Source organism: Poecilia reticulata, chromosome 1, assembly GCF_904066995.2.
Source record: "Poecilia reticulata chromosome 1, P_reticulata-male-v2, whole genome shotgun sequence".
In the NCBI taxonomy this organism is placed as follows: domain Eukaryota; kingdom Metazoa; phylum Chordata; class Actinopteri; order Cyprinodontiformes; family Poeciliidae; genus Poecilia; species Poecilia reticulata.
Genome location: NC_088830.1, coordinates 26,951,764 through 26,968,132, shown reverse-complemented (window position 1 = coordinate 26,968,132; position 16,369 = coordinate 26,951,764). Strand labels below are relative to the sequence as shown.

The 16,369-nt window shown below is 39.3% G+C and overlaps 2 protein-coding genes across 2 annotated transcripts; one reads left to right on the top strand and one right to left on the bottom strand.

Moving 5' to 3' along the window:
- The first annotated feature begins 605 nt into the window (after positions 1–605).
- Positions 606–4,193, top strand: smim28 (small integral membrane protein 28). Its single transcript, XM_081610474.1, has 2 exons — positions 606–1,546; positions 3,340–4,193. Exons 1-2 carry the CDS (start codon positions 1,445–1,447, stop codon positions 3,760–3,762), a joined length of 525 nt encoding a protein of 174 aa, XP_081466600.1. The 5' UTR covers positions 606–1,444; the 3' UTR covers positions 3,763–4,193.
- Positions 4,194–11,386: 7,193 nt separating this feature from the next.
- Positions 11,387–14,137, bottom strand: LOC103470023 (uncharacterized). Its single transcript, XM_008418142.2, has 5 exons — positions 13,935–14,137; positions 13,508–13,792; positions 12,151–12,214; positions 11,657–11,701; positions 11,387–11,540 (listed from the first exon to the last, which is right to left on the bottom strand). The coding sequence occupies exons 1-5, from the start codon at positions 14,098–14,100 to the stop codon at positions 11,480–11,482; spliced, it is 621 nt and encodes a 206-aa protein (XP_008416364.2). The 5' UTR covers positions 14,101–14,137; the 3' UTR covers positions 11,387–11,479.
- Between the last annotated feature and the right edge of the window lie 2,232 nt (positions 14,138–16,369).

Here is a 16,369-nt window from a genome sequence, read left to right as displayed (position 1 = left end):
ACCTTGACTGACGTCACGGGTGAAGCCTTTCAAACGTCTGTTGGTTGTGCACTATCGCCGTCTAGTGGTGGAAGTCAGAATCTCAATCAAATAAATAAAATCTGAAAAGGTCCTGCAACTAAAGGACCTTGTGACATTTTTTTTATAGGATAAATGCATTAATAAAATGCTTCAGTTTGGCTTTAAATACCTAAATGATGCTTAAACCATGTTTCCACTGTGTTTTGGGTTCTAATTAACAAGACCTTTCTGGTCAGAATTCATTACTTGTCGAGTCCCGCAAAGCTGCATTTTAGACCCCATTTTGTCTTCTTTATGAAAAATTTGCCTTCATGTGACACATTTAAGAAATGTGATTTCTCGTTCCACTGCTTTCCTGACACTATTTGATTTTATTCCCACATAGAGAAGAAAACATTTATCTTGTTTTAATATTTTCTTGTTCTCTAGCTCAGGGTTTCTCAAACATTTCCATGCCATGACTTCTCCAAACAGTTTTTGCTTTACAAACCAACACACAATGCTACAAAATATTTAAAGAAACATTGACTTTTGGATTTTTTTCCCCTCACTTTTATTCTTTATTTAAAGAGACACTATTATGTAAAATCGACTCTTTTTTTTTTTTAGCTTTGCATCAATTTATGTTATTGCCTCATCAAAAACATTCACTAGCGATTTGATTCTTTTGAACGGCTCCTGAACGGTAGGACTCAAGTCTCAGTTAGTGAGAACTGTTCTTCGCTTTTTTTTTTTTTTTACTTTGCTTACTAAAAATGCTCTGCTTGCACGACAACAGCTATTGTTATTTTTAATTTAAAATGGTTTAATTGGGAAATAAATACAATTTATAGATCTGGGTGGATAACTTTTATATGTAATGGTGCAGAAGAGGATCTTTATTTCTGCCAAAGCAAGTCAAGTCTGGTTACAAATAGACCTAAAGTGTTATTAACAACTTAACTTCTTTTGTGATTTCCATGTGTTGGACGTCATTGAAATTTAAGAATCTGTGAATAACTCAAAACGCACCGAGTTGTTTATTGTTTTGTCGTGAAACGTTGCTTCAGACCAACTTCTCGCTTTAGCTCAGACGCTTGGGAGACTTTCCTAAAACACACGTTACTATTATGTCATTTTACTCCACGTGACTGAGGTTTAAGACAAGCCACGCCCTTTTCTCTCGCCAGGCTTTCCAGTTACTGTGATGAAGGGCAGACAAAACAAAGATAATCCCGTCACTGGGCAGTTGCTCCGCTGCATGTGTAAGCATGTGAGCAGCTGCTTAACCTCTGGCCCCTCCCACCATAACTGGACAGAAACACGCTCATCTCATCCTTAACTCAGCGCAGCTTTCTCTGCAGACACATATCCTGCTGCTGCAAACGGCCCCTCTCCATCCATCCATCCATCATTCATTCATTCCCTCCAGCAGCAGCTGACCATGACCCGGATGCTGCTGGACAGCAGCTGGATGAGGTTTGGACCAGCAGGCGATGGGCTGGACGACTGGGAGACAGGACGGCTTCCAACACAGGAGCAGCAGGTGTGTGACGTTACATCATAACCGAATAATTATTATAATAACACAGAGCAGCATTTTAAAGTTCCCTGCAAAAACACAAGATATTACCAAGTATTTTTAGTCTAGTTTCTAGTTTCAGTATCTTAGTAGTTCACTTGAAATTACATAAAACTAACTTACCAGCAGAGGTGGGTGGAGTAGCTAATAATTGTACTCAAGTAAGAGTACCACTACTTCAACATATTTTACTCAAGTAAAAGTAAAAAATAGCTGTTTTTGTTAAAGTTTCATAAGTTTTTTATCTAAAGAAACTGGTTTGGAAATATTTTCTTTTGCCTAAATTAGTTATTTTTTGTTACTTATATCAATTATTGTCATTTTCATCCTTAAAATACCAAAATTTCCACTTAACTTTATATTTTGGTTCATCTGATGATGTAAATTTTAAATGTTAAATTATTGATAATCACAGTTACTCAGCACTTGAATAGACTTTTTACCAAATACTTTTTTACTCTTACTTGAGGAATTTCTTGAATGGCTACTTTTTACTTTAACCTGAGTAAAAATATGTTGAAGCAGAGCTACTTTTACTCGAGCAACATTACTGGGTACTCTACCCGCGTAAGCGATTACTGGGAGGGAGCGGGGATTTAGAGACACTGAAGTAAACAACAGCAACACAACATGCAGCAGCTGGAAGGCTGCAGGATCAGCTTCATGTGTGGATCAAACATAAATTCAGCTTTTGTCTGATCCAGCTTTACGTCAAGACAAAATCCATCCATTCTTTCCCAACTGGCAAATCCCCAGAAACCTTCAGTTTTAGTGCACTATAACGTCGAGCGTCTGAATCCACACAAATGGGATTTAATGGCGTCTTGCTACGGAAAACAAAACAACATGTCTTCTACCTACAGAGGAGAAAGTAAGCAATTTGAAATAACAAAAGGTCCTGATTTTGGTCAGCTGTGCTAATTAACTGACGCAACTGACCAACATGTGACACAACGGCATAAAGAAATTAATCTGTAGGTCCAAAAGAGAAAAACACAACATAACAGAAAACAAACAGCCTTCTGGATGTTCCAGAATAACTTTGGGTAAAAATGAGAAAGAACTAAATCATTAAACACAATGACTGTAATAACAATTGCAGATTGCAGCAGTTTTTCAGTGTTTCAATCGAGTATTTGCATAGAAAAAACATGGTACCTTTAGAATTACTGCTATTAAAAGTACCAGTAATATTTTATTAGGTATATTTTTTCTTGCATTTAGGTTGGAAACTTTGCACTTTCTTTCAGAGTTTTGTAGTTTTTAAACTGGAACAGATTCAAGATGCTTAAGGGAGTGAATGAAAATGTGCATTTAATGAATGTGTTTTATTTTGATTTTGTCATTTTATTCTATTCTGATTTTATATTTTTCAGGTGTCCTTTGGTGCAGCTTCAACTTCTTTTTAAAGCAAAAACAAAAACTTGAGATAGACAGTTATTTGCATCTGCTATCATAATTTAATATATTTAATAAATTGTTAATTAAATAAAAAAAAATTTAACATTGAATTTAACGTTTATTTAATTCAATTAATGATTTAATGACGTATTTATTTAATTTTGTCCCTTTTGGTCCTCTGTAGTTATAATGCAGATTGTAAAGGTTCTAATCACTTTGTTCAGGTTTTAAAAGCAGAAATTCAGTGAAATTATTCCTTGTTTTCATGTCTGACTTTCCAGATACCATTCTCTCTATACCTGATCATGTAAGAAAATCAGGTTTTTAAAATCTTAATCTTTCTTGCTGATCTTCAGATCAACACCTGGCCAGATGTGGAGTTAGAAGAGGACAGAGGCTCAGATCTGGCATTGTACATTTGTCTCCCGATCGTCTCCGTTTTTCTGCTGGCTCTCCTGGCTGGTCTGGTCTATCAACGCTGTTTCCGCCACAAACTTAGCCTGGCCAACATAATCGCCCTGGACGTCCAGGACGCAGACGCCAACGCAGAGTTTCTAGCCTCCCTGACCAGGAACGCCGAGCGCCACACCAGCACCAGCTCTGACGGATCGGACGGCGTCTTCGTCATGGTTTACCTGCCGCCGCCGTACGAGGAAACGCTCACCAAAATCAGCCAAGCCGCCAGCCTGTCCAGCTCCAGAGATGTAGAGGCGATGAAGATAGAAAACCTGGAGGCCATGCTGGGCCCTGAGCTGAAACATAACATCCAGACTGTGTGATGAGCTCTTAAAGCTGCTCCTCATGCATTTTTATTTTATTTAAAAAAATATTATTTTGACACATTTGTTAAAACTGTCACCGTGTTGTAACAGTTTGTTATGAGAGAGATTATCTGTGAAAAAATGTATCTCCTTCTCTTCCGCAAGCTGCTACTGCTGTCTGCAGAAATGGAAAAACATCCAATCAGCAGTGGCGGAGCCAGAGGGGGGGCCAGGGGGCCAATGCCCCCCCTGTCATCTGATTGGCCCCCCTAGTGGCCCCCCCAGATGATTGACATGTAACAGCACCAGGTCATTTCTGTACATTATTTGGAATCATTCTAAGCCAACCTAATATCTAAAGAAGAAAAACAATAATAAATATATCAAAAGAAAATGTATAAAACTTTATATAAGTCCATGTGATGACATAAATAAATAGATTTTTATCAGGCGCGATACCAGCCTCCTTTATACTCATAACAACAAGCTGATATTCTTCTCCTGGGTGTTTCAGTTATGCTGCGCTGTGGTGCAACTCAAAGGCTAAAGCACTTCATACCTGGTGGTGATGGTAAAACACCAATAAGTTATTTATTGATCCTCCGCAAAAAAGAGAAAAAACCGAAGAGGGGCCGACAATGTTCCTAGTTTGGAGCAGAGGTGGCGCTGGAGTTTTTTTCGTTGTCCGTCAAAGAAAAAAATAATTTTATTTCCAATTTGTAGTCATCAAACGAAACATTTATTATTTCTCTGCTAGAACGTTTTTGAAATCAGGTAACAATTCACGAAATGACGTGATTAGAAGACGACAGAACTCTGATCGTTTCCTGATCCCGCGTCACTTCCCTCTGCGGGAGAAAATCCCTGCAGAAGCAGATCAGCTGCGCTAGGAGCTCCAAAGTGTCTGGTCCGTTAAAGCGTCCAGATCAGAGATGATTCTCTGACTGATATTGTTCTTATAATGATTAATAATGAGCTCCACGATGTTTTCTGTGCGTAAAGTTGAAACTGTCTGCGCACCAAGTGGTCAGCTGATCACATTCTGGACAGAAACCAGCGAACTGCTCTCTGTTCTTATCAAGACGAGGGAGAGGAGGGAATCTGGCATATTAACTAGGTTAAGTTTTTACTGGTTTTGTTTTTAAAACACCATTACCGTAAGCAGTGTAACTATATATTGTATATTTGGCGTTTGTCATCTCATGCAGTGGCGCAACTACACATTATTCAGGTGGATGCAAAAACATAGATCGCCCCCCCCCCCCCCCGAGGCGACGATACGTGAAGGGTACAACTCGCTACATTTACCTCGTTATGTGCGCGAGGTGAAGGAGCGTAAGGCGCGCCGCCCCCTCCAGACGGGGTTTTGGCGCCCCCTCTGGTGCTGCGCCCCTATGCGTTGCATACCCTGCATACCCACTTTTTGCGCCACTGATCTCATGTGTGATTAATTGGTGCGTAACGGTGGAGCATTTATGCGCATTTATTGCCCAGCGCTCTGCGCTTGTTTCTGCCTAACGGATCTGCACTTTAATTTATTTCCTCTCTCAACAGTCAGCTGTTATTCCTCTACTTAAACTACAATAAGTAGATCACATTCTCTTTAGGTTTTCTCTGTGTGCTCCAAACTCATTAAATGTAAACTCATTAGAAGCCCGAGCCACCATCAGGCAAACAGTTCTGGTTTGACCCGAAATATTGTTACCCGTCAAATTACCTGTCACAACAGAGTTTCCTAACCAAGGTGTCCATAACTCTTCAACACGCTGTCAGCTCCCGGTCAGAAAGACGCATTTAGTTCAGTGTCCATGAGATGATATTCAGAAAGGATCTTTTATTTGATTGATTTTAGTTTCCTCTGTGATGAACTCTTTGCGTAAAGTCTATCATGTCTCCATGTGCGACAGTCAAAGGTGTTAATTATAACATGTCAAATGACAGAGGGGCTTAAAAACTAACCAAATATTCAGTTTGGTTATTTTTTTAAATTATATATATGTGCACACACACATTTAAAATTTTGCCCCCCCAGAGGTAGTCCTGGCCCCCCCTTGGCCCCCCCAACTTTAAAAGTCTAGCTCCGCCACTGCCAATCAGAGCCAGGAGTCAGGTCCTAGAGGTGTCGATCATCCTCATGAACATGCTGCTAAATGTGCTAATGACAGAGAAACAACTCACCGTTACAGGAAAACCGATTATCTGCCGTCATCAGCTGCCATGCTAACTAGATTTAGCATTCACAACAAGTTATGCTAGCTGCAGTGTAGCAGAGAGCAATGGGGGAGGATAAACAGCGCCACATGAGATTGTGATTGACAGCGCTTTGACCCTCCTCCTGGCACTGATTGGTTGTTTCTCCTCCTACTTGAGCTGCTATTTTTGTCTGAAGGAGTGGAAAAACAACCAATCAGAGCCAGGAGGCGGGTCTTAGAGCTGCCAATCAATCTCATGAACATGCTGCTAAATGTGCTAATGGAGAAGAAACAATTTATAGTTACAGAAAAACAGTGGCCATGCTAACAAGCCCTAGCATTTGTTAGCTCTGTTAGTTTCACCTATAGGGGGGCAATGGGAAAAAAAGAGTCGCGAGCAGCGTCACATCGAAAATGATTGACAGCGCTAAGATCCGCCTCCTGTCTGATTAGTTATTTTTAGTTAGCCCAGGGAGAAGGTGGAGGAGCCTGATTTTTTCACAGATTATCTGTCTCGTATCAAACTGTCACAAAATCGTGACAGTTTCAACAAAAATGTAAAAATATAATTTGTGTAAAAAGTTACAAACTGCAACTTCAACTCCACTACCTAAAAAAAGATTTTATAACAATATGTATAATCAGTCACTAAGGTTCTGGAGAGTATTTATCTGTTTTGCTCCAGATTTTGGTTTTAGAGCTGCTTAAGGCTACATGTTCAATATTAAATGTAGTTTTTGTAGTATCAGAAAAATGGTCAGGGAAATTACTGGAAAACAAAAGAAACAGACAAAGTTACAGACAAGCAAGAGATGCTCATCCTACCAGATCAAGATATTTTTCTAAATGTGTAAATATGGATTGTGTGAGAATGTTTATATGGATATTTCATGAGCTCTAATCTCAAAGGAATAAAAAATGTTTATTCCGTTCCAATCTCTGCAGTGATCTGCCTTTTTGTGTGGGAAATAATAAAAATAATTTTCTTATCAGTTCAGGCGTGACGGGACAGAAATCATGAACATTTTGAGTAAAATCATTTTATTCTTGCCAAGTTTTACTGTAAGCAAATAAATGCTCATGTGAACAATATGTGACATTGATTATGTAAAAAATAAGCTAAAATGCCACAAAATTACCATAACGTGTTGCTCAGCAGTTTAGAGAATTGCATTCATACATGCAAAAATTGTCCAATGCAATAATTCCTATTCCTTGAGGTACAACACACATTAAAATGTAAAACATAAATGCTTCAAAATGGTCTAAAGCAGTCTTTCTCAAACTGTGGTCGTCGGACCTCTGGTGGTCCGCGGGCTCCCCCTAGTGGACCGCGAGGTACTTCATGTAAACGACCGTTTATTTGCCGTGACGTCAGCTCAAAGTGCGACCCTGCAGCTAGCTTAGCAAACTATTGTGTTAAAAATACTGATGAAAAACTGGCGCAAAACCAAGTTACTCAAAAGAAAAGCTGCAGATACCGGTGGAAAGAAAACAGCTCCAGGACTATTATATGATCACAAGAAGCTAAATAAATCATAGCTGCTGATTGTTGGTGTGTCGTTCACAGCTGGATTCCTTCAACGGCTCGTTGCGGTCAGCGGTTGGACTCGCCTCGGTTAGTGAGAACAGTTATTTGTTTTTTATTCATTTTCTTGCCTATTATGCTCTGCTTACATGTCTACAGCTATTGTTATTTTTATTTAATTAAAAAAAATATTAAATAAAATAAAATAAATACAACTGATAGAAATGGGTGGATTATTTTTATATTTAATGGTGCAGAAAATTATTTTTTGTTTCTGTTAACGCAACTCAAGTCTACTTTTCAAGTGGTCCTAATTGTTATGAATGCACATAACACTTGGTAGTAAGGAACAAATTATTTTTATTTCTATGTTTTTGATATCATTGGAAAGCTCAGACACTTTCAGAATCTGTGAATAACTCAAAATGCCCAATTAGATGGCCTTCATGTTCATGGCTTTGTCATGGCCAGTCACTTTTACTAAACAGCATCACATTAGGATGAACAAAGAAAACAACAATAAGTGAGTTAAAGACTTATATTGTCATTTCAGGTTGCATTATATATGAATATGTGTTATCGCGGGGCAATTTCAGGTTAGGTGGTCACAGTGGTGGGAAGTAACGAAGTACAAGTACTTCGTTACTGTACTTAAGTACAGTTTTCGTGTATCTGTACTTTACTTAAGTAGATTTAATAATGGGGACTTTCTACTTTTACTCCACTACATTTTACAGTAAGTATCTGTACTTTCTACTTCACTACATTTCTACAAAACTGTCGCGTTACTCGTTACATCCAAGTCGCGTTGCTCTTTTCTTCCGTTAAAATGTGACGTTCAGGGATTTAAGGTGGCGCCGTAAAATCCGAGCAATAACGTGACTTAGTGTCTGTTGTCACCCATCGGCTCAACCTTTACTCGCACGCGGAGCTCCAGACATGCGCAGTGGTTTCCTCTGAGCGGGAGGAGATGTTTGTCTATAATATAATAGCGCTGCATAAATTGATATGGCGACATGTAAAATCAGCAGCGCTTCGCTTTCACAGACGGTGGGGACTTCGTCCAACTTTTAGCGTCACTTGGAAGGAAAGCTTAAAGAAAGGTAAGATCTGTGCTAGCAAAGTTAGCTGTACTGAGACACATGTTGCATCTGATGAAAAAAAGTTGTCACTCATGCGCTGAATTATTGTGTGGAGGTTTTGACTGAGGTGTCGCATATATGGGACAACGCTGTGACCAAAGTCTGCAATATAGTGCTATGACATTCAGGAACGATCCGATTCTTCTGGACGGATCTTTACTAAGTCCTAAGGACTGAAGCCTCACTGAGAGCCGTTCTTTGTTCTTGTGTACACTGCGGTAGCTATATATATATATATATATATATATATATATATATATATATATATATATATATATATATATATATATATATAAAAATTCCCTTCTCACCCTCCGTGGGTGGTCTGTTTCATCCTCTGAGCTCGGGTCCTCTACCAGAGGCCTGGGAGCTTGAGGGTTCTGCGCAGTATCTTGGCTGTGCCTAGAACTGCACATTTCTGGACTGAGATGTCTGATGTTGTTCCTGGGATCTGTTTGAGCCACTGCTCCAGTGGCTCATTGGGTCATTGCCTGTGGCCTGTGGTCATTGGGGCCCGAGGGCCCCAATGACCACAGGCACCACTGTGGTCTTCACCTTCCAGGTCTTTTCCAGTTCCTCCCTGAGGCCCTGGTATTTCTCCAATTTCTCATGCTCCTTTTTCCTGATGTTGTAATCACTTGGTATTGCTACATCCACCACAACGGCTTTCCTCTGTTCTTTACCCACCACCACAATGTCCGGTTGGTTCGCCATTACCATTTTGTCTGTCTGGATCTGGAAGTCCCACAGGATCTTAGCTCGGTCATTCTCCACCACTTTTGGGGGTGTTCCCCACTGTGATCTCGGGGCTTCCAGTCCATATTCTGCACAGATGTTCCTGTACACTATGCCCGCCACTTGGTTATGTCGTTCCATGTACGCTTTCCCTGCCAGCATCTTGCACCCTGCTATTATGTGCTGGACTGTCTCAGGGGCCTCCTTGCACAACCTACACCTTGGGTCTTGTCTGGTGTGGTAGATCTGAGCCTCTATTGCTCTGGTGTTTAGGGCCTGTTCCTGGGCGGCCAGGATGAGAGCCTCTGTGCTGTCCTTGAGTCCAGCTTTCTCCAGCCATTGGTAGGTTTTCCTGACATCAGCCACTTCAGTTATATGTCGGTGGTACATCCCATGTAGGGGCTTGTCCTCCCATGATGGTACTTCCAGCACCTTGTCTTCTGTTCCCCATTGCCTGAGACATTCGCTGAGCACATCGTCTGTTGAGGCTTTGTCCTTGATGTATTTATGGATCTTGGATGTTTCATCCTGGACAGTGGCTCTCACTCACTAGTCACTAGTGTATATATATATATATATATATATATAGACATTCATTTAATCGCTGAATAAGTAAAAGTTGAAAGTATGAACACAGAGCATGCTCATTGCTCATTGATTGATTTCGTCTCCTGTCATGGTGGCAAACATGGCAGTGGGAGGGAGGATGAAAACAGTCACGGTGCTCATTCTGCTTAGTTACTTGTTGCGCCGTTGGACAGTGTTCATAGTTGAACGTTATTCACCGTTAATTGCGATGTTTCAGTTGTGGTTTCTGACATGCATTATGGGCAACCGCCCAGGGAGTTATTTTTCTAGGAATAGCAGGAGACCTCTGCGGATTGTAGCACAGCGATGAAAGCAAAACAGAATGAAGTGAGTTTTAATTGATACTGGTTAAATATATTTCAGCTCTAAGTATTTAATATCTAGGTGTTTTTATGGCAATGTGGATCTTTCAGATCAATCTGAAAACCAATTTTGATAGGTAAACTTAATGTTATTGTGTCATTTAGCGCGGGGCGCTGGTCTTGGTCTCGAGTTCGGTGGTCTTGACTACAACTCTGCTACATGGCTCCTTGGTTGCATGTCCTCCACCCCGCCCGCACCTTCTTTACATCCCCTTTCAGTTAGATTTCTTTCTAAATAAATGTGACTAATGAAGTTCATGCTATGTTAGGACAGGAGACAAAATGTTTCCATCCCTGAAATTATGATTCATAGAATCACATATCTAAGTCTAAACTGTTACAGAGAATAAACACAATAAGAACATGTTTAATCTGTGGTAGTGTTAATTAAAATGGCACATTTCTGATGTATTAAAATTAAATACGATCGGCACACTTAATGATATTAGCGATTAGGTTATGCATTCAGCGAGTACTTTTACTTTTAATACTTAAGTATTTTTAAAAGCCAGGACTTTTTTACTTTTACTTAAGTAAAATGTTAATGTGGTACTTTGACTTTTACTGAAGTACATTTTTGACTGTGTATTTGTACTTTTACTTAAGTAAATTTTTTGAGTACTTTCTCCACCACTGGTGGTCCATGACTGTTTGTTAAATGTGTTAAGTGGTCCTCAGCCTGAACAAGTTTGAGAAACACTGGCCTAAAGAGAAATAAAGCAACATTTTTATTGGGCTGATGGAAACCAGATTTGTTTTCAATCACAATATTTTAATAAAACAAGCAAAGTAGATGAGGAATCTCTGTAGATCCACGATTAAAAAAATCATCTCACAGGTTTACCTGCAAAAAAAATTATATTTTCTATTTTTAAGGGTGTTTTAAGGCCTCTTATCAGTAGAAATTAAATCTTCATCTGTAACAACCATCTGAGTTGGCATAACCAAATGGATACGATTCGTGAATTGTGTAAAGAATCATTGGGAAAATGGCCCCTGGGTCGCACTTTGGACATCCCTCCCCTCAGTAATTGCTTTTTCTTTGCAAAACTGATCGAAACATAAACTTTCTTTTCATAAACACAACACATGGCACATGCTTCATATTTTTTATTCATTCATAATTCTCAATAGTTTGGTAAAGGAAGACCGATCATTCTATTGAGATTAAGGGTGAAACAAAGTTTCTCAGCAACCACTGAAGTACTGGTCCAGGTTGTTGCAGTTGCCACCCACAAGTTTCTTGACACTGCAAACAAACAGAGGGGATCACTCAACAAAGAACATATTGCCATTTGATAATCAAGCTGTCACAAAAATACAAAAAACTAACAAGAGTAAAACATTTCTGTAAATTAGACTTACACTTCCCAAAGCTCCTTTGAGTTCTTCGCCATGAAGTTTTTTGTTCTGTTGAAGAATGTAAAATAAGAAAACAACCAAAATAACAAAATATGTTTGTCATTTTGTAATGTTTCCTCCTTGACTTGTTTAATTTTAACATGGTTTAGTTTTGTTGGGGGAATCTGTTTATTCCCCGACAGATTTCTTCTGTTTTTTGCTTTTGTTATCACAATATAATATTTTAGATCATCCAGCCCAACAATATGCAATCCAGTGGAAAAAAATTATGATTTCTTTGATGATATGAACATGTAATTGTGGCAAAAAAACAACAACAAACAAAAAAAACCCCAGAAGAAATCTGTAAGGGGTCAAACACTTTTTTGTCATACTTCATATAACTCAACCACCATCATGGAAATATTTAAAAACACCCAGTTTATCATCAGAAACTTGGTGTCCCTCTTTGCTACAACATACAAAATAAAAATAAAAGTGAACAAATAAGAACTTACACAAGCTCATTGATGATCTTCACCACACAGATGATGTCATCAGAGATGTCGTCATCAGTTAGTTCTAAGAAAAAAACACAAAAACAGTATTTTCCTGTTTCAGATGACAGAACAAAGAAACTTGAGACAAACAGTAAAAAGTGTTAACAGTCCTCATATCACTCTGCATGTGACACCTAAGCAATGAGTAGCTTAAAGTGTAACTCTAACCCTGCCCCAGATAATTATTGAAAAGAAAATTCCAGAAAAGTGGGCGGAGCTAAGATACGCGGATGGGCGTGGCCAAGTGTGGGTATGACCGGAGGGGGATTGTGGTACCATTGCTATGAACTTTGTAGCGCCTTTTTTTTTTTTTAAACAAACCAACAAGTGGCAAATCTAAACTTTCTTGTGCTGTTTTATGTTTGAAATGGTTTTAGACCTGAATTCAGACCTACATAATATAAAACAGAACCGTTTTAAACATCTTACGTTTGGTGAAATGAGACATTTTTAGGCAAAATAATATGAACTCAACAAATTTGCACAAAAATACCAAAATTTGCACAGAACTTTTAAGACAACCTGTCACTTAAAAAAAAGTTGATAACCCCGCCCCCACACAATAATTGAAAAATTACACAGAAGTGGGCGGAGCCAAGATACAATGAGGGGCGTGGCCAGGACCAGGACAACAGAAGTTCTGTTGCTAACTTATAAACGTTCTCACTGTATTTAGCAACTTTTTGTCAGAAATACAACGAGTGAGAAATGTAGCGGTATTTTTCTGTGTTGAAGAGACTTTTACGTTTGAGTGAGATGTTTTATATCCCTAAGTAAGCTGTGCTTGGTAAAGCTGGTCAGTTTAAAATAACAGGAGAATCAACTGCTTAGGCACCATTTGACCAAAGTAGGCCAGCACTGAGACGGTTTTAGGCAAAAATAATGCAAAACTAAACAAATTTGCACAAAAATGTCAAAATCTGCACAGAAACACAAAGACAGAACCCTAAACAACCTGTTCAGACGGTTTGTCTGAACAGGTTACCATTATAATTTTGTTGATAACTGAAAATTTAACCCCACCCCCCAACACAATTTATAGAAAAAAATTCCCCCAAAAGTGGGTGGAGCTAAGGGGGCGTGGTCAAGTGTTTGGATAAGCGGAGGGGGGCTAAAGGGGCTGTGGTCATGACAAACAAAGAATTGTAGGGGCCAGCACTGAGAAGGTTTTAGGCAATATAATGCAAAACTTTACACAAAAATGGCCAAATTCACACAGAAACACAAAGATAGAACCCTAAATAACCTGTTCAGACAATTTATCAGCAAAAAACAGTTGATTTGTGGGTTAGTTACACAATAACCGTATGCTTACTGTCGCAGCTGATACCACACAAGTTGAGTGAGGCGCTGTTGGCGCTGCTGCAGACCAAATCATCGGGTAGTTGGAAAAGGCCGTAAAGGGTCACATCCACATCGTCCTCGTTGCTTTCAGAGGACTTGCCCTGACCTTTTCCATTTGTCCTTTTCTTGCCCTTCTCCTTGGATTCAGATGATCCGCTCTCAGTTGAATCCTCCTGACTCTCTTTTCCCGTCCCATGGCTCAGATCGCTCACGGCACTGGTGTTGAAGTCTGAAAGCTGCTCCGCGTGGCAGACCACTGAAAAATTGAGAATGAAATCAGTAATCCATCTGACTGATCAGTTTTCACAAATCATTTTTCAACAATAAGCAAATACCATTATAATTTAACTTTGCCTACAATCATTTGTCCTTATCTAAAAAGAAAATCAAGTACCAACCCTTGGCTAAGAAGGCATCTTCAGTCAGTCCGTTCACCGTCACATTTTTCGGTAGGGAGCTGAACGCCACCAGCAGCTGCTGCCTCAGTTCACATTTGGTCACTTTCCGAGCCCCGGCCAGGCTGCATCCCAGCACGACGAAAGCAAAAAGCACAAGTACCTTCATCTTGACACCAACTATCTTCTCTGACTCAGCCTGTGTGTCATGGTGCTTATATGCCTCCTGGGGATCATTGGCAGCAAAGAATCACGGGACACCTATTGTCCTCCTGAATAAAGGCCTGTCCCTGAGCTCTCAATGATGATGTAAAATCTCAAAGCTATTTTGAGTTTTAGATCACCAAAGAAGCTTGGGGAAGAAACTGATACATCCACCTGAAACTATCTTTTCTCATTTTTAGGTCACATCTGATCCAGTTGAAAGAAGACTGAAAACCTGGTAAGATGAAACGATTTATCTTCCCCACGTCACCATAAGGCATTTATAATTTCCATGAACATAGAGTGGGAGTACAGAATGAAATAACATCCTGGGCACAGCTATCAGGTTAAAACAGTCTCCAAAGGAAGAACAAAAGTAAAAAAAAAAACAACAAAAAAGCAGCATAATTAATCCCTGATCATTTAGAGCACCAGACGTCTGAAAGCAAAATATAGAACAGTATTGTGGCAAAAGAAAGGTTTCGTTGTAGTCTGTCCTGAAAACCCAAACCAACAGAGGGTTATCATGTGTTAAAAAAGCTGTATGTGATGTTTGAGGAACAAAATTAGTGATAGTTTTATTTGTTTTTACGTCAGTGTCATGTGTTATTACTGTTAAAAGAGAACCTGAGTGGTTTTATTCCAGTCAGAACCATCGAAACCTTCTGAACAGAAACGGCTCGGTTCAGAGTGTCTGCAGGTTTCTGGGTGAACCAATCAGAGTCGATCGCCGGGTGGATTTCAGGACACCTCAGGTATCGTTAGGATCATCCTTCCCAGAGATCAGGTTATGTGGTGAGGTGGAAAATGGTGTCGTTGCTGCTGCTCACCACGAGACGCAGATTTTAGCAGAGAATTCTCTTCAGTTGTTCATAAGCTGAGTTTCAACAGGCCGTAAAATTGGAAATTGGAACTGTGAAAATAAATAAATTTTGAGTTTTTGCAATAGGTCAGGTGGTTTTTTTCGGCTGTATCAAGTCGTGATCAACAGCTGGATGCCATTATTTGCGGAAAACACAAAGAAAACGACAGGAAGTGGTAGGAGGATAATGGTGGCCATGATTTTTAATGACTTATCGCATGAACAAACTTATTCACATGTGATTTTAATTGTGTTTCTTATTTAATGGAAACACCGTAAATGCAAAATGTTGTCCTTTTGGCATTAGACAAAATGTTGTGCACATTTGTAATGAAAACACAGCTACTGCTTAAAAACACAAAATCAGAGAACATTCACAAGAAATGCAAACTGTTAAAAAATTCACTTGGTTTTTTAATAGACCACAATTAAAAACATGTGGATACCCATAATTAAATGTATGTGCAGTAGATTACAACTGTCCTTAAATCCATCTTTTCTCATTTATGGGTCAAAATTGATCACACATATAAGAGAAAGAGAGAACCTGGCTAGAAAACTAATTTGTCATAATAAAGGACAGAGTGTACTAAATGTGAGAACACCCCGAGTGCCGCTATCATGTTAGACAGAAACAGAACAAAAGAAACAGCAACAAAGCAGCTATTTCAGTTGGAGCAGAAGTGTTTCTACTACTTTAATCACATGTTTTCAAAATGTCTGCCTGTGCACATCTGTTGGAGAGGAGAGCAAAATTACGGTGTAAGAGAAAAGAATGAAGGTAGGCGTACCCCGTTTGAAACCAAATACAGCTGGCAGGTGATGCTAGATGTGAACCCAGGAAAACCACATGTTGAAACTGGATTAAAATGTTCATCCGACTAAATAAACATATACCTATATAAGTCTGCTGCTTAATGTAGAAGCAATGCAGCGTTCCTAAAACTAAAGCCAGGAAGATTTCAAACACAGACAGAACATGTGATGTGGTCAGTAATACACTGACGTAAGTAAAATATATCTCATTTTAATAGGTGCAGAAACGGCTAATTATGGTCATTGTAGATAGAAAAGAAAAGGAGTTGTAAATTTCCACCAAAAAGCTCAGAAATCTTTAGATTAATCTCATGAATGTTCTAGAAAATAACTTGTAAATTTCTGAGTTCCTAGGTGGATTTTTTTTCCCATATCTACTTTGGTTCAAATTTTCTGCCATAATTCAAGAGCACACATTTTCAGTCTGAAAGATTTCACGTCTTTTGTTCCCTACAAGCAAGCAGAGAGGTTTGCAAGCGAAGATTTGCTCCGAGCAGCGACTATTTCTGAGCGCGAGGAGAAGCTTTGAGTACAAGCATTACAAGTTTTGAGAAGA